The sequence below is a fragment of the Mytilus galloprovincialis genome, chromosome 2 (assembly GCF_965363235.1).
Source record: "Mytilus galloprovincialis chromosome 2, xbMytGall1.hap1.1, whole genome shotgun sequence".
Lineage (NCBI taxonomy): Eukaryota > Metazoa > Mollusca > Bivalvia > Mytilida > Mytilidae > Mytilus > Mytilus galloprovincialis.
Genome location: NC_134839.1, coordinates 67,867,836 through 67,895,316, shown reverse-complemented (window position 1 = coordinate 67,895,316; position 27,481 = coordinate 67,867,836). Strand labels below are relative to the sequence as shown.

The 27,481-nt window shown below is 31.7% G+C and overlaps 2 protein-coding genes and 1 long non-coding RNA gene across 3 annotated transcripts; all 3 read left to right on the top strand.

Moving 5' to 3' along the window:
- Positions 1-344: 344 nt before the first annotated feature.
- On the top strand, positions 345-1,687 carry LOC143062379 (acetylcholine receptor subunit alpha-type unc-38-like). Its single transcript, XM_076234087.1, has one exon. The coding sequence runs from the start codon at positions 452-454 to the stop codon at positions 1,607-1,609; it is 1,158 nt and encodes a 385-aa protein (XP_076090202.1). The 5' UTR covers positions 345-451; the 3' UTR covers positions 1,610-1,687.
- A 6,106-nt stretch (positions 1,688-7,793) lies between these two features.
- On the top strand, positions 7,794-12,117 carry LOC143062378 (uncharacterized). The gene is made up of 3 exons (XR_012974721.1): positions 7,794-7,952; positions 11,320-11,427; positions 12,001-12,117. It is a non-coding gene; the product is annotated as an uncharacterized LOC143062378 (long non-coding RNA).
- A 9,434-nt stretch (positions 12,118-21,551) lies between these two features.
- Positions 21,552-23,694, top strand: LOC143062377 (uncharacterized). Its single transcript, XM_076234086.1, has 3 exons — positions 21,552-21,644; positions 22,002-22,136; positions 22,759-23,694. Exons 2-3 carry the CDS (start codon positions 22,059-22,061, stop codon positions 23,041-23,043), a joined length of 363 nt encoding a protein of 120 aa, XP_076090201.1. The 5' UTR covers positions 21,552-21,644; positions 22,002-22,058; the 3' UTR covers positions 23,044-23,694.
- The last annotated feature ends 3,787 nt before the right edge of the window (positions 23,695-27,481 follow it).

Genomic DNA, 27,481 nt, shown 5'->3' with positions numbered 1-27,481 from the left:
TTTTTTATCAGATATGTAAATGCAATGAGGGAACTGTTTAGTTAATGTCTGTATACACCTCTTCAAAGACGGATAATAGTCATGGTAATTTTTCGAGTGTTTCTCCTAAGAATTATCATGCATTTTTAGTGTCTGGTGCACATGGCAGTCGGCATTCAAGCAACACCAATCTGTGTCCACACTTGTTGATCAAATTAAATTCATATTGTGATTATTCCATTTAATAATTAGATTTCATCAAAGTTAAACCTTTTCTCAAACAATATAACTGAACTAAATAAGTACTTATATTAATAGTTGTAAGCCGTAATGTAAGTATTCTAAAACTATTATTTGTAGAAAAAGCATTAAGGTAATTTAATTTGAAATGAGTCATAATAAGAGTGGTAACAATTAAATACTTTTAGGAAGTGATAGTAACTGAAGTTCATTATTAAGTGGCTGTTTCAAAATGAAACTGTTTTTTCTTTTCGTTTCTATGTTGTTTTGCCTTGTGCATGGTCAAACAATTTCTGATGTTAATACGTTGTTCAAAGATTTGATGACAGATTATTCAAAAGGAGTGATGCCTACCCCACCTACAGAGACATTAAACATAAGTATTGAGGTTTACATTGTATCAATCAATTACTTTCGAGAAGTTGAAGAAAGTATTTCTGTCACCTGCTCATTTATAGTCGATTGGACTGACACTAGACTTGCGTGGAATCCGTCAACATATAATAATGTTAATGTGTTACTTATTGATATGGAAAACATTTGGGTACCTAATATAGTGTTACTTAATAGAGTTGACAAAATAGAACCGATAGGAAATGGAGTAAAATTCTCTGGAGCTCTTACTAGCACTGGTAGAGTATACTACGCTCCTGGACTCGTCGCTGATGTAAAATGTGTTACAGATATTTCTAAATTTCCATTTGACAGTCAAACATGTACTCTTCACATATTTCCATGGGGAACAAATCTGCCGTACGCTATTTTCAAGAACTTATTCAATAGTACTTGTAATTTAGATTACTTCTCTGTGAACTCAGATTGGACATTAGAAGAGTGCAGTCTACGAATAGATAATTCAAATATATATACGGAATTATTTGTCACATTGAAAATCAAACGTTCGTCATTGTATTTTGCCATTATGGTAGTCTTTCCAACGTTGCTGCTTGGTTTTTTGAACCCACTGGTATTTATTCTTCCAGTTGAAACGGGTAACCGTATAGGCTTATCTGTAACACTGCTTCTGTCATATGCAATTTTTCTCACACTCGCTTCAGCATCCGTACCGGCAACATCTAATCCAATGTGTACTTTACTTATCATAATGGTTGTCATTATAACCATCAGTGGGGTTATTGTTTATGGTACAGTTATAACTATAAAATACCATCATACAGAGAGTATGGACGCAATTTGGTCTCCCTTCATTAAATTAGCCAGAGTGAGAGTAAGGAGAAAGTTAACCTCGATAGAACCAATTGATCCTAAAAAGGAAATATCAGTTACAAAGAAAGATGTCATTGATTTATTGGACTTTCTGTTTTTCTATGGATCCTATATAATTCTGCTTGCTGTTGGAATTGGATACTTTATACACGTTTTGATTTAATGTGTTTTTTTAAATTTTTATTTGTAAAGAGACAAATGTAAGTAAAAATGTCTTTGGAAATAAAATTTAAAAAAAATACGTTTCGTTGCAGACTGCATTAGTACACGAATTTTCACAACTGTATACTACATAATAATGATCGAAGAATAAAAGAGAGGATAACGGGACATTAAAACTCATAGGTCAAAAATAAATGAACAAGGCCAAGGCTAAAAAAAGACGAACAGACAAACAACAGTACACAAAAACACAACATTGAAAACTAAAGACCGAGCAACATGAACCTCACCAACATTTGGCATATAGATATTTCAGTTGAATGTCACCTGCATTCACAGAGTACATACATTACATGAATTGTTCAAATTTCAAAAATCAAGCAAAACTTGTCATTATTTTATTTTCGTTTTCAATGCTTAAGAAATTCGACTTTGAACCAAACACCCTTGTATAATTCAAAAATTCTAAAGTTCACACAAAGTTATTTTCTACAACAGAGACTGCGTATTGGTATATGAAACTAAAATGTGCACAATTACAAATTAGAAATTATTTACCAAAGGTTAGACATTTAAATAAATATTTTGTCTTGTATTCATAGTTTGTTTTTACAGTCTTACTTATATTAATTTAATTTGAAAATAGTAAAAGAAAGGAGAGGTTGAGTCAATAACAACCTTATAAGATGAAAATCAATCTCGCCTCTACTGTCAAATTATTAATGTTTTACGTATAAATACTGAAATACTAGTAGTCCTTCTAAATCCTTCTTTCACTTGGTTTATATTAGAAGGATTTAGAAGGACTACTAGTTTTTCAGTATCAGATTGATTTGGAAACATAGGATTATCTATTGCCATGTCATTAAAAAATTATACGTAAAACATAGATATGTGTGTGTTCAACTCAGTTATTTTATTGTTGTTGTTACTTTTGTTTATGTCACAAGTATAATGTTACTTACATGACAAATAATGATTAGTATTATAATAATAATTTCAATAGTAGATACGAACAGGAGTACTCAAGCTGATATCGTTGCTGCTCCAGCAAGAAACTTTATTTATTTATCTTTTCTATAGTCATTGGTCTCCTGTACGGCCAAACAATATCAATATGAAATTGAAAAATTGTCTAAAAGAAATAAGTCAAAATACTTTTCAATTATAAAAATCATAACATGCACTTAAATGTTTCACTTCGGCATACCAAGCGGCATATTTTTTTAATAGTGAACAAAAAGGTAAAACATGTTACACAAAGGAGCAAGTAATCAGTATGCCAGAGTTTCTTATTTTCATAGAATCACGGCCGACACTCGGCTAACCGAGAGATTGGTCGGTTAATCTATATTGAGTATGCGGCTATATCGGCGGTTGGTCTGTTAATCGGGTTGACTAAAGTCTGTTAATCAGGTGTTATCGAGAAAATCATTGAAAGTTCAGCATGTTTCATTGTATAACTTTCTTCATATATTTTCATCATAAAAAGTATTCATGTCTAACAAAACAGTTCAATGTACTGAATTCAGTGGTGTAATTATTATTTTTCTAGCTTCGATGTACGATCTATAAAATGAAAAGGCGGGTTACTCATCAATAAATTTATACACATTTTACAAACATAAAATGTACACAAAATGACACATTGGTTAAATTTACTTGCATTTAATATTTTGAACATCGAAAAAAGAAAGGCATTATGTTTGTTAACCATATTAATACCATAGTGTGAAAAATCTACACGAAAATCTGTATTTTGGTGACATAAATCAATCTTTATTTAAAACCTGGTCTGTTAATGGGTCGGATGTGTAATTCCGGTCTGTTAATTGGTCTGTTAAGAGTTATGAATGGCAATAAAAGTATAATTTTATTGCTATATTGGATGTTATCGGATCAAAGGATTAGGCTTACGACGAGCGGCTAAAATGTACGAAAACAACATATGAGCAATGAAACACAACATATACGGAAACAACACATGAAATTGAAAATTGAAAAAAATGGTTTCAAAAAGTGTAATATTAAAGTAATATTAATTTCATCCAAGAATGGTCGCATATATCATGATGATTCTGTTTAATTGTCATGAATGACACAAATTTGTCATCTACATTGGTAACCAGTATATAAATCAGAGATAATAAAATTAACGGTACCAATTTTCTTGCACTAGATGCGCATTTCGACAATACATGTCTCTTCAGTGATGCTCGTGGCCAAAATATTTGAAATCCAAAGCTTATGTATAGGATGAAGAGCTATAATCCAAAAGGTCCAAAAATTATAGCCAAATCCGTGAAAGGAATCAGAGCTTTGCATGAGGGAGATACATTCCTTAATTTATAATAATTTCTATCATTTTGTAACAGAAAATTTTAATATCACAAATAATCCGTATTTTCATGCCAGTACCGAAGTACTGGCTACTGGGCTGGTGATACCCTCGGGGACTAATAGTCCACCAGCAGAGGCATCGACCCAGTGGTAGTAATAAAATTAACGGTACCAAGATAATCAGTAAGTAAAATATATTGGGATGACAAAATATGAAAAATAAAGAAAGAATAATGAGTTAGATATATAAATGTAGAAAAAAATTACATAACAATTTAAAGAATACAGAAATAAACAATACCCCCAATCCGGACCCTCATTGTATACACGAGAATCTTGATGGAAACGCAGAATATAAAATAATATATAAGGACAGTAGAGAGTGATACATTGCTAAAAACGAGAGAAAAATAATACTTAATTAAGAATACACACATGAAATACCGTTGGCTGTTGAAAAAGTAACGGACTGCGATGTACTTATAATGGTGACAAATTCTAGAAGTTTACATGATGAAAATTATGGTGGCAGGTTAATGCCATTTTGCGTTTTAGCGCTTCAGCGTTTTTGCCTTACATATTCTTTCTGGCGAAAAAGCGAAATTGCGAAGTCGAAAATGCGAAAACGCAAAACCGATTTCTCGTTTTCGACTTCGCGATTTCGCGTTTTCGCCCTATAGAATATGAAAGGTGAAATCGCGAAAACGCGAAATTGACTTCACCGGCCACCATAGACAACTGTAGTTCTCCTCTAGATCTGCACTTATGTAGAAAGGAACTAAACGGATTAAAATGAATTGAAACTTAAAATAACCAAATGTAGCTGCATTCGCTCCTTTCCGTTTACTTCTTCAGAGTGATTTGTAAACAACATATGATTAAGTAATAGAAGAAAAGAACCAACTGGATGATGCTGACGAATTAGGGCTTAACGTCCAGTGACAAATATCATGTTCATATGTGAACGAGAACACGTTATATGTACCCTGTGTTGTATTAGAAAGACACTTTCAGTCGGAATTGAGAACGTGCTACTTCGAACAGACACAAAAATTAAGGCTGATTGAAAACGTCAATAAAAATTTCATGCATATTCCAGAGACCAATCCATATCACGCTATATTGAAGTGACACACCCTTCAATACAATGCAAAGAAAGTCAAAATAAAAATGCTCTTTCTAGGATACTGTATTGTCATTTTTGTTTACTCAGGAACCGTCTCATTCGTAAATTTTTCAAGGGGAAAATATAAAGGTAGCAAAATTATTGTCGTGGCTAAATAACTCTTAACTGACACAATTTCAATTGTTTAACCCATTAACAGACTTTATTCTCATAATTTTCACTAAAACGTGGTATTATTCACATTATTTTACAATTATGAAATATTTACTAATGTCAATTTATTTTTTAGAACCACAGTACTATTTCTTGTCCTTAAAATGATATCTAAATTTGTTTGTTTCGCCTTTTATTAAAAAAATTGCTATGCGTATAAGCATAAATACTACATACTTGCGCGAAGCCTTTAAGTTTTACTGAAAACTGCGCAGACTAAGAAATGTTTTTACAAGTGCAAAATGTTCTATGATAGACATCATTTTGTCAGACACTTTTCTTTTTTTGATTTGGTTCTTATAACATGCCAAAAATCTGTATATTTAATAGAGTTTAACATTAAATTAAGCGTTTTACTCTTAACAGACGTATAACCAACCCGATTAACAGACCAATCGCCCATATCGCCGCATACTCAATATAGATTAACCGACTAATCTCTCGGTTAGCCGAGTGTCGGCCGTGAGAATGGTGTTGGTCTAACTCCCTTCGTATAATTTATCATAAAATCGTTGTATTTTAAACACGTTTCAATTTCATTTTGGGAATGGTGGTATATAGGGTTCAAAACCAGAAGTTCTTTGGGGTTAATGGTTTATACTACTACGCGAGTAAACAGTTTCACAATTTTTTTTTCATTGTGGGTGGATACTTTTTGTGAGTGGGCAATATAAAGTTCTTAATTCAGACTTGTGCATTAGAAAAATGGAGAAAAATATAGATAATTCAAGAGAATATACCCCATCATATGTAAAATTGAAGAAAAAAAACAGCGTTCACCATTTTTTTATACAATGATTTTTGTTTTTCCTATAACGCTTTTGATAAACCCAATTTCCGTTCCGTTTTAAGTTGCCGGGATCATCATCTTTGGCATAAGATCACATTTCATAGCATCAACGTTGTCGTCCTACCATACGCTTACAAAATTGGTTTTTTTTGTTTTTTTTTTGTAAGCATTTTTTTTATGTTGATATTTATATATTTGATAAGGCAATGCTAAATCGTATAGGTTTTTTAAAAGTCCACATTCATAAGAATTTGAATAAAACACTTATAAAATGACAATTAATAATCAATTGTGTGTATATTATTAGTATAGTACGTCAATAATACCTTACAGGAAAAAAATAATAAACTGATGACATAGAGTTATGTCTCGCCTGTCCATATAAAATTCAGAAAAAAAGACAAGCTCCTGGATTGGGACCGACACATTTAGAACATGGTGGGGTTAAACATGCTTGCGAGCGCCCAATCCTCCACCAACCGTGGTCACTGGTACAAAGTGTAACTGTTTGCTTGATTTACACGAAACTCGCTTCAATAGTTATTCCGTTTAGTACGATACTGCTGGAATATTTCCATTGGATTAACTATCAATTTCAGCTTGTTTGCCCGAACCCATCATTTATTGTTATATTTTTTTTTTAAACTTTGTACTTGCATATTTCTTTTTAGCCAATAATAAAAAAGGTATCACTTATATTATAACGACTAAATAGGTGGCACACAAATAATCATATGGGTTAGGAGAACATGTTTTATAAAAGTTGATGAGGGTAAACAATATTTCATATGATCACGTTAGTATACATAGTTATGACTATCGTAAACCAAAAGTTTATTTCTTCAAATTTATGTACAGAGAAGGGGCGGGGTTTAGTGATTGCAATAAAATATTGATAGGAAATTGATATTTGAACTGAATATGAAAAAGAGGATATGGTATGATTGCAAATGAGACAACTCTCCACAAGAAACCAAATGGTACAGAAATTAACAAGTATAGGTCACCATACGGCCTTCAACAATGAGCAAAGCCCATACCGCATGGTCAGCAATAGAAGGCCCCGAAATGCCAAATGTACAACAATTCAAACAAGAAAACTAATGGACTAATTTATGTACAAAAAATGAACGAAAAAAAATATGTTACACAGCAACAAACGACAACCACTGAATTACAGGCTCCTGACTTGGGAAAGGCACAGTCATATATACAGAATATGGCGGGTTAAACATGTTAGCAAGATTCAAACCCTCCCCCTAAACTGGAACAGTGGCGTAACAGTACAACATAGGAACGAATTATAAAAAAGGCTTAAGTCATCAGATGAATAAAAATACAAATAATACACAGAGAGGATCTTGTCGGGTACTTAATATATATCCCAACAAAAAAGACATTATTTACAAATCTGAGAGTACAAACAAACAAACAAAAAACATAAAAACACACAAAAAAAACAACAACAACAAAAGCTTAAACTATACTACTACGCTTTTGATTAATTTATACAAACAACGTGTGTATCGGCAATGGTATCATGCCTGATCAGTAGAACTTTCATATACAACAAACAGTCCTTTGTGAGAGAACGTCACTATCAGCTCTACTTAACGACCCCTTTAGCGACGTTTCACTTTTCGTAAATTCGTCGATGTTAAAAGTCGAAAAATGTCTCTCAGCGAAAGTTTCAATAATCCAAGAAATCAGAGAACAATAAGCTCCATTTTTCGAGAACTGCATGCGGATGTTGATCTGTCTGATGGTGACTATGATTCTAATTGTAGTGTTGGGGTTGTAATTAACAGCAGTGAAGATGAGTTTTGTTATTCAAGTGATTTTTCAGAAGAAGCAGAAGACTTTGAAGAATTATGTGTAAGTAAAAGAGGGACGAAAGATACCAGAGGGACAGTCAAACTAATAAATCGAAAATTAACTGACAACACCATGGCTAAAAATGAAAAAAAAGACAAACAGACAAACAATAGTACACATGACACAACATAGAAAACTAAAGAATAAGCAACACGAACCCCTAATTTATACTTCCCCTACATTCTATTTGCTTATACAGTGAAAATGGACTTTACATTCGCTCATCTTCATACCCATATGCTTTTAAATAATATATTCATTGTTAGCATAAACGTAATAAGACTACTCATTTCTGGAAGGTTTTGTTGATCATATGTTAATTACATTAATAGTTATTGAAAAACTAGTTATTATCGTGATACACTGGACTGCACACAGGACAGTGGTATTAACTAAGACTGTGATAATGACTGAGTCGTAATCGATGTCATTATCGCTGTCACAGTCCTGTGGGCAGTCCATGTATCACGATAATAGCCAGTTCCTTAATAACTATTATGTTTATTTCATTCAAGAACCATGTTTTTTGTTTTATAAATTCTCATAAATTCAAATGTTCAGAGCAAACTCGAGTTAATGGTACGATTTCTATACCAAAATGTGAAGACCAGTCGTAGTAATACATGTAGCTACTAGTATATGTCACTGCCATTCATTTAAGTGCAATTTGTTAGTATATGAATACTGAATAAAGTTTTTTTTCTAATTTTATCATTTCAAAACACATGCGGTAACCAATTCAACAACTTAAATATAAAATTGAAAAAAAAGAAAATGTTTTATTAAAGGGACACCTCCCTAAACAGAGAAACACGCCCCATCGGTCATTAACAGAGATTTTAACGACCGGTATAAAGAATATCATGTGGCCCTTTTTATCTCAAAAGAGATGATTAACCGAAATGAAATAATAGTTATATTACAGGGCCTTTTACAGCTGACTATATGGTGTTAGTTATTCTCATTGTTGCAGACATTTTATTGCTTTTTGATTATCTTGATCTCTGAAGGAGAGCTGTCTTATAGGCAATTATATCATATCTTCTCAGTTTTGAATGTACTGATTTTGTCATGGATGGATTTCCCCCCTTTTTTTATATATTAAACTTGATTTGTTTCGGGTTTTCTCTGTAGAAAGTCTTTAATTATTTACAAAGACAAATCTAAATTTTCATATTTTTAACCTTTATTAACAAAAGTAAACATTATACCTAGATTAACACACATGTCCTATTTTTTTAACGAATAGCCTTTTCTTTCGGACCCTTTATTGTTAGGGTCATTAGAATTCGTACAATGATTTCTAACAGAGGACTATCTCGGTCATTTAAAAAAAATATCGAAATTTGAAAAATTTATTGAAAAGTTACTTATTCAAACAACCCTCTACATAAGCAAATCAAAACAAACAGTACTTTAATAACAACATATTAAGACACATTTTTGATCGGTGGTACAATATTTTGTCTGCCCTGTTACCATTTTCAAAAGAAATTTTGGGTTATTAAGAAAAGGTTTAGATAAAATGTTAAGCTTGTTTTACGTAGCCAATTAGATAGTTTTCAAGAGAATAAACTTCTATATATATTCATTCTGCAAAATAATAAATTATTTGCCAATTTTCCAGGTTGTACTGAAAAATGCCTCTAAAAATTAGTTTTCAAAGGTTGTAAAAATTACCACCAATAATGAAAGTCTAAGATTGCAAATTATATTGTTCGGAATTTTTTCACCCTTTCAAATAAACCCAACATCAAGTAAATCCCTCATAAGTTCATTTACTATTCTCTTTATTTCGTTGGTAACAGGAACGTACGTTTCTGATATATCACTATATAATTACATTAGATGTATGTTTCATTATAATACTTTATTCTGAATGGCTAACTGCACATCAGTGTTATTCCTTAATCAATTGCATCACTCAATAAAACTTATTATTCATGATAACACGTGGTCCCACAATAAAGTGCACATGTGAATTAAATAAATCGTGTTTTCATGATCATAGCTAAAAAATGTAATCATAAGTATTGAATGCTTCTTTTTGTAACTTCATAGGGTTGTAAAAGCGTTGACCATGTGCACATTTTTAAAATGAAGCGCTTCCGCTCTTCATACAAAATGTAATTCGGTCAATGCTTTTACACCCCAATAAAGTTACAAAAAGAAGCATTCAATTCTTAAATAAAAGTCTATCCTGTTACCGATACCAGTATTGTACCTGCAAATGCTTAATTGGGAAGATTAAGACGTTATAACCTTAAGATGAGTTCAAACAACGAAATATTTCATTCGTTTTGCACCTATATGTTAAGATAAAAAGTTTAACGACGTTTTTGTCTTCAATTGTCTATCCTGTTACTGTAACCATAGCAACCATAGTAACAGGATATACATAATAGGATAGACTAATTTCTTTTTTTTTTTGATTGCTGTTGTGAAATAATTACTCCCTGTGGTGAAGTGATTATGGTTCTCTATTGTGAATTTGGTTTCCAACACGTTATTGCACTTTTTACAAGCATACTGTTGGTGTAATTAATCAAAATTGTTGGTAACAGCATAGACATAAAAAAAAGTACACTTTATTTTTTCACTTAATGTCTTGAAATTTCTTTTCTGTACACTTTCGTTGAAGAAACGAGGCGTTTTAAATGTAAAGATTACTTTGCACTGTTGAAATCAACACTGACTAATTCAATATTCATAGGAAGAATAATTTAACGGCTGGTTTAAGAAGCGGTAACAGGATGGACATGAACCTCCCGTACGCTGATTGAATTTAGTTTGTAGATAATATGTTACATACAATGATAAAGAAGCTACGATTTTTCGTTAGAGTAATAATTAACGTTCTTAAAAAGTTCTTTTGCAGATATCAAGGCGATCAGAAAATCGGAAAAAATCATTTGAAATGTGTTTTTCTGACAAATACCCCCAAAATCGGACTTAAATGCAGTTTAATCTTATCTAAATAGATGTAAGGTGTGTTTATTATTAATGTTCTGAATCACAAATCCGACAAGCTTTCATTTAAACCATTACAAATGAAATTTCCATTAGAAACAAAAAATTAAGCATGGGTGTACTGAAAATTCGACATTTTTTTTAAAATGACCCATCTGATTTACCGAACTTATTTAGAGCACAGTTAAAAAAAACTCGGCCAACACTGTGATTGTAAGACAAACTTAGTTTACGAATCTCTCTCGTCAAAATTAATTTACTTTACCATTATATGGTAAAACACATATGACATTAACTCGGGTTACAATATTCCAGCTAGTCTCATACTGGATGCGCACGAAATATTTGCCACTGGATATTATGGAATCTATTAGCAACCAAAGTTTTACTGTTTTAGGTCGTTGGAAGTCAGATGCCCATTGAAAAGATTGATAGTAAAACAAATTTAGAGCAGTTGAATACCAACAAGATCTTCACTAAACCTGTCACCAAGAACAGCAAGAAGGTAAATGTTGGTAGTTTATATACACATACTTTTTTTTTTATAATTTGTTATTTTTGACATTTATTTTATTTTTCACACTGCATAACGTTTTCGTTGTGTATAGATACTTTAATCATATTATTTCTTCAAACCAAAAAAAATAGATACTTTAATCATATTATTTCTTCAAACCAAAAAAAATAGATACTTTAATTATATTATTTCTTCAAACCAAAAAAAAGTTATCAAGTCGCTATACTTAATGTCAAGTTATAATGTAAAATGTTGCAGGCGCATGTGCCGTAACTATTTTGACACAATTCCTGCTGTTTCTGGATAAACAAAAACATAATCCAGCCTACTACGAAATGTTCTGCATTTTTGAAAGATCTGATAAATTTAGACTTTTCTTCCTCTCTAAATTCAGTGTACACTTTTTAGCTCAATTTTGCCGTTTTCGTTTATTTCTGAGGAATTCATTTTTATTTTAAATCCTATTTTAAAGCTACATACTTATTTCGCTATTACACTTAATAAAAACTAGTTGGAGCTTACAAGCACATGCGGTTTACTATTATCATTTGTTTCTTACAGGAGGCATGTGAAGAAGCCATGACAACAACTGAGATTAACAGACTAGTACACGAAGAAATGGTACGAGCTAATCTAATAGAAGAGCCATTTCTGGAAAAAAAACTGAAACAAAATAAGGTAAAATGTTTTAATTTTTTATTGGTTTTTAGATTTAAGCTTATCTTGGATTTCAGATTGAAGGTTTACACCCATTATAATATCGTCTTTGCAGAATTAGTACCAATTGTTCTGCCATTGATATTTACATTTTGCTACTCAGGGTATTTTTTTTTAAGTTAAGGTATTAAATCCTTTCTATTTAGATTGTGGAGTCACTTATTGGTCCTTGTGGACAATAATTGTAGGAACAGGCATATCTGCCAACATTCACTATTTTTGGGGGACTTCCCCCATGAAATCTCCCAAATGGAAATTTTGCAAGAACAATTTATTTAGAATTTTAAACAAAACAGTTAATTTTACAATTGCTTTAGAATTTTTAGTATGAAAAAGCCAAAAAAAAAAAAACAACCCGCACACTTCTAAAATGCATTTAAATGCCCCCTTCAAAGGTTTTTTAAAACTATAAGAGCAATCTTGCATGCAAAACTTCCAAGGGCATTTTGAAAAGTTGGCAGGTATGAACAGGGATTAAATGTACCTATAATTCATATCAGTTCACCAAAAAGTTGACAAAAATATTATTTTATTTTAAATATACTTGTAAACTAAATAAAATTGAGAATGGAAATGGGAAATGTGTCAAAGAGACAACAACCCGACCAAATAAAAAACAACAGCAGAGGGTCACCAACAGGTCTTCAATGTAGCGAGAAATTCTCGCACCCGGAGGCGTCCATCAGCTGGCCCCTTAACAAATATATACTAGTCCAGTGATAATGAACGCCATACTAATTTCCAAATTGAACACAAGAAACTAAAATTAAAATAATACAAGACTAACAAAGGCCAGAGGCTCCTGACTTGGGACAGGCGCAAAAATGCGGCGGGGTTAAACATGTTTGTGAGATTTCAACCCTCCCCCTATACCTCTAACCAATGTAGTAAAGTAAACGCATAACAATACGCACATTAAAATTCAGTTCAAGAGAAATCCGAGTCCTGACTTGTGACAGGCGCAAAAATGCGGCGGAGTTGAACATGTTTATGAGATCTCAACCCTCCCCCTGTTACTATAGCCAATGTAGAAAAGTAAATGCATAACAATACACACATTAAAATTCAGTTCAAGAGAAGTCCGAGTCTGATGTCAGAAGATGTAACCAAAGAAAATAAACAAAATGACAATAATACACAATCCTTCCCGTTAGGGGTGTAGTATCATACTTCATAACATATATGAGAAGAACATAACCCGTGTCATGTTAACAACTGGTTTTTAAATAAATGTGTTTAGTTCCGATGCAAAGACCCTATAAGTGAATCAATATTAACGCCAAAATATGCAATCTTTAATGACCTGACAACAGTATCGTAACTGTATCCCTTCTTAATAAGTCTATTTAAAGGTTTTGTTAGCTTCTAAGGTTAATACTGACATTTTTGTGCTTTATAAAGAATATACTTTAAAAAATTGGATGTGAAAAACCTAAACGTATAAGAAGTCTACATGTTGAGCTATTTTTACGAATGATGTCCTTATACCGATGATAAAATTTAGTAAATGTTTTGACTAGTTTATGATATCGAAAACCCTGCTGTAATAATTTTTCGGTAATACATAAATTTCTCTCGTTAAAATCTAAAACATTGTTACATACACGAGCGAATCGTACAAGTTGAGATATATAAACACCGTAAGATGGTGACAATGGAACGTCACCATCTAAAAATGGATAATTAACGATAGGAAATGAAAAATCATTTCTTATATCATAAATTTTAGTATTAAGCTTTCCGTTAATGATATAGATATCAAGACCGAGGGAAGGACAGTTGTCATTGTTAGTATTAACTTTATTTAAAGTAAGTTACATTTCTTTAGTATACATACTGAAGTCGTCATTATTGAGAGCCAAAATATCATCCAAATATCTAAAAGTATTATTAAATTTGTGTATCAGATGTTGTTTCGATGGGTCTTTGCTGATTTTTATCATACATTTTAACTCATAGCAATACAAAAACAGGTCCGCAATAAGTGGTGCACAGTTAGTTCCCATTGGAATTCCGATAACCTGACGATATACGGAATCTCTAAAGCGAACAAAAATGTTATCTAGTAAAAACTCAAGGGCAGATATAGTATCAAAGCATGTCCAATTGACATATTTTTTTGTTTATTGCTACTAAAAAATGACCTAAAAGAGTTTGAACATATATATTCACATTCTGACTTTTTAAAAATGCCCATTTAATTAGGTCTGTGAATTTTTTCTTAATGAAAATGTGAGGTAATATGGTATATAAGGTAGAAAAATCAAAATTTGAACAGATTCAAAATCACTAATATATATAAGCATGCAATTTATCAAGTACTTCCAACGAGTTCTTGACACTCCAAAGTAGTAATTATTCCACTATTTTCGAAGGCCTTATTTGAACAATTTATTATCAGTTTTTGATTATACCAAGTGTACTGGTAAGAAGAATAGACAATTTAGTAGTGGAACAATAAATCTATATTTGTAAGGTGTTTTGTGTAGCTTCGGAAGTCAATACATATAAAAAAAGAAGATGTGGTATGATTGCCATTGAGACAACTGTCCACAAGAGACCAAAATGACACAGACATTAACAACTATAGGTCACCGTACGGCCTTCAACAATGAACAAAGCCCATACCGCATAGTAAGCTATAAAAGGCCCCGATATGACAATGTAAAACAATTCAACCGAGAAAACTAATGGCCTTATTTATATAAAAAAAAGAACGATAAACAAATATGTAACACATAAACAAACGACAACCACTGAATTACAGGCTCCTGACTTGGGACAGGCACATACTTAAATAATGTGGCGGGGTTAAACGTGTAAGCGGGATCCCAACCCTTCCCCTAACCTGGGACAGTAGTATAACAGTCCAACATAAGAACGAACTATAAAAACCAGTTGAAAAAGGCTTAACTCATCAGACGGACGAAAATGCAAGTGGACGTGGCCGGGTTCTTGTACATCCCGACAACAAAAAGACACTAGGAACAGATCTGAGAGTACTCGCAGTTATCTGACAGACTAGTTCAAAGCCACTAACAACTAATACAAAAAAATCATGCATCTAAGACTAAACTATCAATCCGTACACATCCAAAGTTCAATGGATTTAGTATAACATACTAGTTATATTTAGTTTGATTTTAATTTACTGATAACAAAATCAATATTTATACCAAAAAAAGCAATATTCAATGATCTTATTACAGTGTTGGGACTTTCATTGTATTTGGTTCTGCTTGTAAAGCGGTAGCTTCATTGTACTTAGAATATGGATGAACAAAATATCAAATCAATGATCTTATTACATGTGAATAAACATGTATTTGAGGCCATAAATAAGTCATTCTAAAGATGTGTAAGAACTTTAATGATTTTATTTTGTTTTAATCAATCTTTCAAAAATTCTACATCGAAGATATGGATTGAGTACCCATCTTTGTAATTTACGCCATATTGGTTCTTTTTACCGGAAGTGTTAATTTTGTATTTAAACATATAAAGCTGACTAGAATTAGTGGTTTTGAGGATGACTTCAAGCCAAAATTTTATTGACCAGCTAAAAAAATCATTTTATATACATTTTGAAAAAAGTTGAATATTAAAATGAAAAATATCAATATTTCTATGTTCGCCATATTAGATATCACCGGAAGTAAGGGTTTTAAAGACAAATGTCTTATACATTTTATTCATTAGAAGGACATAAAAAAGGTTACTGCACAATATGATGATAGTAGCAATACTTTAAAACACATTTCAATTACACTCCCTAAAAATAAGCTTATTCTACTACTATATCCGCCATGTTGGATTTTACCGGAAGTAGGGTTTTTGAAGACATCTTATCTATATCATATATCCACAAGCAGTTCAAAACAAAGGTTTGTAATAAATATTATGATAGTAGCATGTTTATAACACCTTTTCACATACTAGCCTTCGATATTGGGCTAATTTAAGTGTGATGTCCGCCATTTTGAATTTTACAGGAAGTGAGACATTTTTTTTCAAATGCCTCCCTATCTGAAATAAAAGAGAATTGGTTGAGGAAGGTCTATGCCAAATGTCATGATTGTAGCAGGATGTGCACAATTTTTCACAAAGCCGCCGTACTAACAGTGTTGGGACTTTCATTGTATTTGGTTCTGCTTGTAAAGCGGTAGCTTCATTGTACTTAGAATATGGATGAACAAAATATCAAACAGTGAAATAAATCAATAAATATCTCTGTATAAGTGACTGAATATAAAAGGAACATATTTTTGTTGTTTTTGAAATCATGGAAATGACAGCTTTCAAAGGAGTAGGTCCGGTAAGGGCCGATTTTGGCCCCAAATTTCAGTTTCATCTAATGAGATATTTAGGACACTTTTTAAACACTTAAGTGTCTATTTCAATTGATTCGATTAGTTTATGTAAAAGATTTTAACTGATTGAGTCATTAAAAACGCTCCGATTGAAGCTTAAATATGAAAAATCTATCAAATATGCCAAAAAACGTCACTTTTCAGATGGTTTTCGTCAAAAATGAAAGTGGCCGCATCCGTGTTCATCCTCAACCTTTATATATATTACGTATTATCATCAAATACAACTAACATTTCAATATTATGAATGAACACGAATGCGGCCACTTTTATTTAAGACGGAAACCGTCTAAAATTTAACTAAAATGCTATTATAGTGAAGATTTCAGTAATTAAGCATGACTTTATGATGCTAGTACACGATATATGTACATTGTATTGTCAAAAACAGCACATATTTATGTAGCAGAAGCATTCTACTTTCCAAAAAATAGCTAAAAGATTACATTTTCACAATTTTGCAAAACTGCTTAATTTATGGGCCAAAAAGCGGTCTTACTGAACCTACTCCTTTTAAGTCCATACTTTTATACATGTAATTTAAAAGATGCTAGTCCATTTGATATTTAACACGACGTATTTCTGCCCACGGCGACGTCACTGACAGTACGACGTCGACAATGGACAAGTAAAATAGTACGGTCGTCAAGGTCTGTTTTTAAAAATAAATTCCTGTACAGATCATTATTATTCGTGTAACTTCCAGTGGATATGAATTGATTTGCCCATGATCACTGATACTAGTAACGTGTCGTATTTTTTCTGTGTCTAAAACAAAGCTTGCAAAGCTTGCAATCCCTGACATAACCTTCCATCTTGTCGTAAAAACTTTGTTAGATAGTATGCTGATTTTAGACGTTATTTTTTCTAAGAAATAAATTATTCCTTGCATGTATGCATTGCTACTTTGTCGTATCTTTCATTCAACACATTTCGTCGTTATTAAAATTGTAAGGGCGAAACACAGTAACCTGACAGTAAGTGACAGGTTTAGATGTACAGCGGACTATTAGTCAGTTTTATGAGTCGGTTTCACAAAAAAACTTACGACTAAGATTGATCGTAAGTCATGAAAAATTCAGTGTACTTACGATCCATCTAAGTCGAACGTTGTTTTGTGAAACGGCCTCCAGAATGTTTGCAATTTTGAAATTTGCCTGAAAGTTAGAAGCTTAAGTAATGGTAGGCGGTTACTTTGATTACTAGCAACCGATCATGTACTTTGTTGAGTTTTGAATGTGTGACTGGCTTGAACAAACAGGTTTCAAAAGGACTGTGCCGAGTGTGGCTTGGATAATTTCTGCGTTTGGACAATCAATATAGTTTTTTGGAGTTAAGGGGGTAGGCCTTGGTAACACCAAATTCTTCCTCTCGTTTAATTTTTCTTACAGTAACATCATTAAAAAGGTAGGGGTTCATGCATCATCTGCCAAAGTCTTAATGAAATTCACCGTTTCATTCTATGTTAAGGCTGGGACTACGTACCCCACAAAACGGTTGAAAACACTACTTGGTAAAATCATTGAGTGTTTTTGCACATGTTGTCATTAGAAATACCCCTGACTGTTAAACTGCATAGAGGAAACATGTTTCAAAGTAAATCTGAAATATCATAGTAATACAAATAGCCTGAATGCAACAAAATGGTTTTTAATAAATGATACAGAAAAAAGTCTGGCAAGCTCAGATAACACTTTTATTTTCAAATTTGGCCAGAAAAAAACCTTGTCATTTTATTCCTGCAAAAAATTGTTTAAACATTTATTGGTTATTGAACTTGAAAATCACAAACTTTTATCGAATTTGATGGTTTGAAATTTTCAAAATCTTTAAATGCAACAAGGCACAAGAAAAAAGTAGAGTTTTGAGACAAAATTCATTTCCCCTTTCAAAACCTCCTACAGGCTGCCTTTGTATTCTTTTTTATGTGTAATAGACAAAGATGTACTGTCCCACTAATAATTGTAATAAATTGTATAAGGAAAAACAGTAATATTCAGTATGGGACGAGTATCTTTGGGGAGAGTTGATATAATTTTTTATCACAATTATTTGTTGGTTTCTCTTCCTAGACTACAAAATGCCCCTGAACATTAGGCAGCAACCTTTTTCTTTCAATTTTAGCATTACATATAGTGGCAGCTGAGGGTGAAACAAACAATTTTTTTTTTTCTCAGAATCAAAAACAAATTATTTTTTTCTCCAAAAACTGGAAACAAACTTTTTTTTCCCCAAAAAACCCATAGCCCCATCCCCCCCACCCCCCCCCCCCCCAGAAAATCAAATTGTTGCTGCCTTATCAATAGCAGACGCTATCAGAATTCATTGTTTTGACAGTCTGTCACTATCTAAGTACTATCTTTGTGTTAATGTAGATTATCTATTAGCATAAGCTTGTACTAGGATTGATGTTCAGATCATATCTTCTAGAATAGACTAGTACCTTTTAAATTTGAAAAAATACCAAAACCAAACACAAACAGTATTAAAGTACAAACTGTTTCTGTTAATGTGGGGTTTACTATCCATACCCGTACGAAAAATCACGTTATTTTCGTATGGGTATGGATAGTAAACCCCACATTGATAGAAACAAGTGCCTGTGGTACAAACTTTGCAATTCTAGAATTTTTACCGTTATTCGTCAAGAAGGTACCGCCATTACCACCCTCCTTAAGGTGTGAGTTGTAGAATGATGGAATTACTCAATCTCACGAATCTATAGAATGAACTTACGTACATGCTGAATATTCCACATCAGGCATATATTACCTTAGCTGTATTTGGCAACACTTTTAGGAATTTTGGATCACAATGCTCTTCAACTTCGTACTTTATTTGGCTTTTTTCTTTTCTTTTTTTTTAAAAACTTTTTTGGATTGGATTCGTGCTTCACTGATGCGTCTTTTGTAGACGAAACGCACGTCTGGCGTATATATAGAATTTAGTCCTGGTATCTATGATGAGTTTATTCATTCCATATTCACCGAATATTTATCATCTGAACTAATAATTTTAATTTCCAAAAATTTTAGTTCTCATAGCTGAAAAATTTGTTTAAACATGTTTGTTTTCGCTCAAGTATCCGAGCGTGACAATGAATTCTTCTTTGTGCAAATTGTATGCTCCTTTGCTTCATATAATCTGCAGAATAGTCTGGTAACAGCGCTGTTGTTTCCTTAACTTAGATGATTTTAAGATCCATGGGTCAAGGCACCATGAATATAGATAATAGTTTGATCATATGAATATGTATAAAGACAACTGCTCAGCCATTACATTTCATATACAACTAATATGCTTCCGCCCACGGCTACGTCACTGATAATACAACTTCGACAATGAATCTCCTTTTTTATAAGTAGGCTACAATAGTACTGTGACGTTTTTGACAGATAACAGTGCCTAAATTTTTATTGATATTGTCTACATAGTTTTGGCTAAAGTTCTTCCAACCCTACTTTGTATTATTTTATTAAAGCAGTAAATGTGTGTATTTTATTTCATTATTACCTATTCGTGGTTTAATCGTTTTAATATTGTATGTTCCAGAACGATAGAAAACGTGTGTTTTCTTACGGAAAGCTTTTGATTAATTGTACGTTACTTTCACTTTCGTTTTTACCGGAAGTCACGAGTATTATTATAAATATAGTGACAATAGAAATCGCATAATTTGTAGACTGTCCTGAACATGTTGAAGTTATATTTTTGTATGTTTTTCAAAATAGGGATAAATGTTAGAGTATTTTATGTAAGGTTTATGTAGAATAGAGTTTTATTCTGATTATTGTAATAATTTCTTATGAACCGTATTTTTGCACCGACGTTGCGCATCATTTCACAGTAATAGGGCTGTAATGACGTCATTTGATCAGACGTTTAGTGCAAAGATATGTACCTTATAAGGAAGTTTCCTCATTAGGTCTTTGATTTCACCCATATTTGGAATTTCTCTCACGCGAAATAACAACACTAGCGTAAGATTCATAGTATTTTACGTCAGTTCCAGCTTGTCCCTACCGCCGGCTAGCAGCTTTATTTACGTGTCTCATAAATTTCAAGGTACAGTTTTTCTAAAGCAGCAGTTTAAGTTCCAGAATATTGCAATATATATGCAAGCAGTTCATTTAATTGTTCCAGTTTCAAGTTTTTAACGGATGCAGAAATTTAATAGTTTTCTTGTTTTCTAAATATTATAATTTTTGAGAATAAAGTTTGATAATGAATTTCAACTTTGAATAGGAGAAAGGTGCGTAAAGTCGGCAAAAGTGTCCGTTGGTTTTAAATATTCAGGTTGCTGTTAATATATTTTTATGATATAGAAAGAGACTTATTTATTTGTGTAGTATTTTACATGTATTTATTTGGAGAGTTGCTGATAGAATCTGTGTTTCTTGAATGTTGATTTTCGGTGAAGCTGTTTTAGAGTATTATTATCTGTTTGTCTAGTCTATACTTAATATTGTTAATTGCTGATTGTTGTTTTAAGAGATTTATTTCTGTTAATCCGTGTTCCAGTTGTTTTAAATATAATGTCTGGTGAATAAAAGTTATTATACACTTGAAACGATTTTGTGTTTGCATTCAGAGCATCAACGTAAAGGCGGATCTGCTACCTTATTACATTACATATAAAAGTAAAATCCGTCTCACACACACACACACATAAAAAGGAGACTGCGCTGACCTAGAAACTATATTTGTGTGATATGCAGTATGCAGTAGCAGTATTAGTAATTATTTCATGTATTCTGAGCCTTCATATTTCCTGTTAAATTCTTTTGGTTCGTTGTTGGTGTCTGTCTGGTCTGGTGGTTGGTTTGGTTGGTTAGAAAGGTTCTCATCGGTTTGCGAACACGTTACAGTACAATCTCAACAACTTTCAACAAAATCCTTATCGTGTCGTCAGCTATACAAATCACCTACACAAACATAAAAAAATGTATCGAACATAAAAAAAAACGCCATTTAGATGGACTTTAATGATTTTAAGACAATTTCATTATTTGTATTCTAAAGGTTGTAGTCAAACCAAAAGTGCCAAATAACAAACCGAATTTGAAAGTAACAAGGATCAATGTCAGACCAGTACAACCCACTCTGTCAGACCCCAAGGTAAGGTTTATGTTACAGAATCTTAAACTATTGCATTTTTATAGACAAAACTAGCTTTTCTTGCCAAAAAATGTTTGAAGACCTATTGGTGACCTTATGCTGTTGTCTGTTCTATGGTAGGGTTGTTGTCACTTTGACACATTCCCCATTTCCATTCTCAAGTACCATTATTTTGTTTAAAATTGAGAATTGAGAATTTGTAATTAGCCAAATGAATTCGAATTGACGGCCATAAGACTTTGGATAGATCAAAGAGAAGGAACATGCATTATTAATAGTTGAATGAATATGAAAGAAAAAAAGGGCAACAAAATACAACAAAACAAAATGATGTAATATTGTTTATTTCTATTGAAGATACCAGTAATCAACAGTACTAAGTCAGCTAAATTACATGAGGATAAACGAGTTGCTATGATGTTCAACAATTTTCTGGCAGATCCCAGAATTGAACAAATGATAGTCTACGACACTATTGACTTAGGAATAGTGGTAAATATCTTTATCTCTTTAATTTAGTCAGATATTTGTAATAATAAACCAATTTTTTGAGACGTTTCGGCCTTTGACATTCTTCAGTTCTTTATTTTAGAGTTCTTTATTTTCTCTCAAGTGGTTGAATTGTGAGCTATTTCTTTTAATCTTTATAGTTTATTATGTTACATTTTAGGTATTAATCATGAGCGATAAACGAAGATTTAACAATATATGAAAGTACTTTCTTCAATGTCATTTATAAGTCATATACTAATCGAAATATCTGAAATTTAGAGTGTTGATTGATATCTGATAAAGATTGTTTCAACACATAAGGGATTAGTGGCTCTCTAGTTAGGTTAAATGAAGAACCTATATATTACACGCTGATAAATATGCCTTTTTGTTCATGCACCTGGAAGATGAAGGATGTTGCTAAATCTCATCATTTACATTATTGCATAAAGAATTAAAATACTGGAGTCGATTTCACAAAAAAAACCTTACGACTAAGATTTATCGCTAGCACATGTATACTGATTTGTTTTTGTGAAATCGACTCCTGAACTGTAAATATCCATTTTACTTGCTTAGTTATGTACTACAGGTACAGAGATATAAAATATTCTATTTTCAGTCCGAACAAGTAGTTCTACCACCAGCACATGCTCTGCCACCAGCACGTCCTCTGCCACCACTACGTCCTCTGCCACCACTACGTCCTCTGCCACCAGCACGTCCTCTGCCACCAACACGTCCTCTGCCACAAGCACGACCTCTGCCACATCCTATTAGAACCGCATTGCAGGAGCCAAGAGGAAATATATTCCGTTTAATTAGAAAGCATGCCAGAAGATTTGGACGCTTCGTGACAGATCGGTTCAATTCCATTTCATGCACATCAGGTTCTTGCACTTCATGAAGCTTTAAGATTTTAAAAAGACAATTTTGTCTATCATACAACTTTGCATTTATATATATTCATGTATGTCACATGGTCGTATATCATCACTTGGCATCCATCAGAAGATTATTATAGTCACGACCAAACTACAAACGAACTTATATATTCTGGGATCTCATGGCAAGCCTTCGTGTTGATGGTTATCTATTACACACTGAAGGTGTTGTTCTTCAAATGATTCATTGTATTGACATTGTGTATAATAAATTCATGGGAATGTAAATTGATTAATACGTATGAAAGATATCGCCTTCTGGTGATTTTTTACTCTCATTAGGGCAATGTGTATCAATATTAACCTACCACAAGGTAAGAACTGCCACCCGTAAAATAGAAGCACGAAATTCTCGTACCATGACATTTTGGCGTTACGGAAGAAATTATCAGTGATGTCGCGATGTGAGAATCTATTCTCTACGATTTTTAACGTGCATTAATCAATACGTACCAAAATGGTTTTTGCTACATATTGATTATTGCACGTCATCAGTCATGTTATTCAAAGTTCACAATGAACTAGTAACCACGACATTATAAGGCTTGGGCTAGCCATGATTTCCCAGATTGTTTATAATTGTTTAAAATTTCTTGTTACTTTAATAAGAATGATAATCATGTCATACAACAATATTTTTATATGAAATTAGAGTATTCTGAATACGTATACTTCATTATTTGTATAGATACATTTATAAAGTAAGAACAAGTGTGTGCATTATTTCATAAATACATTTATATATGTATGCATTGTTTTACAGGATGTTGAATATGGTTTATTGGGCACAATAGATTTCTTTTCATATTATTAGATTTCTTTAAAACACTTGCGATTGATTTAACTAGGTATAAAATAGTTTAAGAATTTCAGAATAATAATAGGATACTTAAAGTTAAAGAAAAAAAACTTGTATCAGAATGCCTTTCCTTCTGAAATAGCAGACAAATCTTCAGCATGAATAATTCTTCCAACAAGGTGCGAGGTAACCGTTCATTTTCTTTAACGCGATGATTCTCGGACGTTTTCATCTAGATATCGTCAGTTGTAAACGGAGACATCCGAAACTAAAAAAATATTATTACAGTAAATAACAGTATGGAAACAGTAACATATGGAAATTGACTGCTATATGCCAGTCTTCACGGATTTAGATATCAGCAACTCTTTGATCCGTCCACTATTCGAACCACAGAATTGTTAATACTTTGAAGATTTGATTTTTTATTCCGGAGTATAAATGTCGTACTTACCAGTATTTATATTTGTCACTTCCAAGATAACTTTAAAGCTTTCATTTTGTAATTTATCCTTTTTCCATTGTGCATTCATAATTTATCATTTTTCCATTGTGCATTCATAATTTATCATTTTTCCATTGTGCATTCATAATTTATCATTTTTCCATTGTGCATTCATAATCTAGTCCATTATATGCCTATGGTTATACCACACAATGTTGGATGCTTTAATAGAAGATAATAGAAACTGGATCTTATCATACATGCCTGTTGTTTAACATTTGTACAGTGGGAGGAGGAAGAAAGGGAGGATATATAAAGGATATTTTTAGGGATAGAATGAACTGGGGTTTATTATTGAAAATCATCGGAAAATTTTTAGAGGCTGTTGATTATGGGTTTTCAGCAGTATTATTGGTCTGGTACTCTCCAAACCAACTGGTTAAGGTAAAGTTAGGGAACCCTTGAGATGAAAGCGACAGTTTATGGCATGCTATCGATTGATTGATTGATTGAGCGATCTATTTATTGATTGATTGATTGATTTAGCGATTGGTTGATTGAGCGATTGGTTGATTGAGCGATAGATTGATTGGTTGATTGATGACAATATACATATATAAGTGGATAGATATATCGATTGTTTGATTTCATCATTTATTGATTGATTGGTTGATTGATAGCTGACTGGCTGGATAGATAAATATAAAGATTAATTGATTGATTGGTATTTGGAAAAACAAATATACAAACGAAGATACTTTGATTGATTGATTGGTTGGTTGATTCCCTGATTGATAGATGGATGGATGAATAAGTATATTGATTAGTTATTAGATTGATTGGTCGGTTGATTGATTGATCGATTGATTGATAAATAGATAAATCGGTTGGTTGGTTAGTTGATTTACTGATTGATGGATAGATGGATCTATAAATATATATATTTATATACAGCACAAACAACATTTTCTAAAAGACCAAAAAAAGTGAAGAAGTATATTTAAACAAAACGCATTTGACTAACAGGTCGAACAACTGATGTTCTTTAACCCTGCTGACTGCCATTGGCGATTGCCAAATAAAATTGATCACAAGAAGTAACAAAAGGGATCTTAATATAAATTTAATACTAAACAGAAAACAATTAACTTGTGGCCACGATGTTATGCCACAAACATTAACACCTTATTTTGTTTTATGATATTTACATGAGCAATTTTTACTTAAATTTTAATTTTACACTTGTACATTATTAACATATCATATTCTACACTATTTATTGACATATACTTTTTTGTTTGTTTTAATAACATGTGTTTATATAATGAGAGTATAATGTACCAATGAGACAGTTTATCTACTAAAGACCATGGTGGATCTATAAACTATAGGGCATTATACCGCCTTTAACTATGAAGTTTTGATTTTTAATTTTTTATAACTTTTATTTATGATATTTACATGAGCAATTTTTACTTTATTTTTACATTAATTAGATAGTATATTCCTATACATTATTTTTTACATGTTTGTTTTGTTTTCTGAATCACATGTGTTTATATAGAGAGGGTATGTGCCAATGAGACAGTGTATATACCAAAGACTATGGGGGATCTATTATACAACTTGAGGGCAATGTGCGCTTTAACACTGAAGTTTTTATTTGTTTATTTGTTTTAATAATTTATTTTTAATATGGTATATGTATTTTATACTTTTGTACATATCTTTTTTATGATATTTACATGAGCAATTTTTACTTTTACTTCATTTTAACTTGAAACTTTTACATTTATTTGATAGTATATTTTTTTACATCATTTTCTACATTTACTTTTTTGTTTTGTAAATTACATGTGTTTATATAGAGAGAGTATGTGGCAACGAGACAGTGCATCTACCAAAGACCATGGGGGATCTATTATACAACTATGGGGAACTGTACGGCCTTTAACACTGAAGTTTTGATAATTTTTTTTATGTTTTTCATAACTTTTTAATGTGATATATGTATGTTATATTTTTGTGCAATATATGTTTTTGTTAAATATTTTTACAAGAGCAAATTTTACTTTATTTTTACTTTACACTATCACATTGATTAGATATATTTTTTGCATTTACTTTTTTGTTTTGTGATTTACATGTGTTTATATAGAGAGGGTATGTGCCAATGAGACAATGTATCTACCTAAGACCATGAGGGATCTTTTATACAACTTTAGGGCAATGTACGGCCTTTAACAATGAAGTTATTCATTTTTTTTTTCATAATTATTTTAATATAAAATATGTAATTTTTACTTTTGTGCATTTTTTTTTTATGATATTTACATGAGCAATTTTTACTTTATTTTTACTTTACACTATCTATATTTTATACATTTACATGTATTTTGTGAATGACAAGTTTTTATATAGAGAGAATATCTGCCAATGAGACAGTGTATCTACCAAAGACCATGGCGGATCTATTATACAACTATGCGGCCTTTGACAATAGAGTATTATTTTTTTTTATTCTTTGTATCTTTTTTAATATAATATATTTAATTTATACTTTTGTGCATATTTTTTTTTTATGATATTTACTTTTTACTTAATTTCTAATTTATTTTTACTTTACACTTTCACAATAATTTGATAGTATATTTTTAAACATAATTTATTTACATTTGCTTTTTTTTGTTTTGTGAATTACATGTGTTAATAGAGAGAGGAACAGAGTATGTGCCAATGAGACAGTGTACCTACCAAAGATCATGTAGCTATTAAACAATTATATGGTTCTGTACGGCCTTTTAAAATGAAGTTTTATTTTTTTTATTTTTTATATAATTTTTTAAATATAATAAACGTATGTTATACTTTTTTGTTCATATTTTTTTACGATATTTACATGAGCAATTTTTTTTTGTATACTTTTTTGTTTTTTAAACTTTTAAATTAATTAGATAGTATATTCCTATACATTATTTTTTACATTTACTTGTTTGGTTTGTGAGTTACATGTTTTTATGCAGAGAGAGTATGTGCTAATGAGACAGTATGTCTACGAAAGACCACGAGGGAGCTATAAAACAACTTTAGAGTTATGCACGGTCTTTGACAATGAATTTTTTTTTAATTATTTTTCATATGATATTTTATACTTTTG

Excerpts from the sequence above, each read along its gene's own strand:
- LOC143062379 (XM_076234087.1), top strand. The coding sequence starts at position 452 with ATGAAACTGTTTTTTCTTTTCGTTTCTATGTTGTTTTGCCTTGTGCAT.
- LOC143062377 (XM_076234086.1), top strand. The coding sequence starts at position 22,059 with ATGATGTTCAACAATTTTCTGGCAGATCCCAGAATTGAACAAATGATA. Across the intron at positions 22,137-22,758 it reads CTATTGACTTAGGAATAGTG|TCCGAACAAGTAGTTCTACC; the intron begins GTAAATATCTTT and ends TTCTATTTTCAG.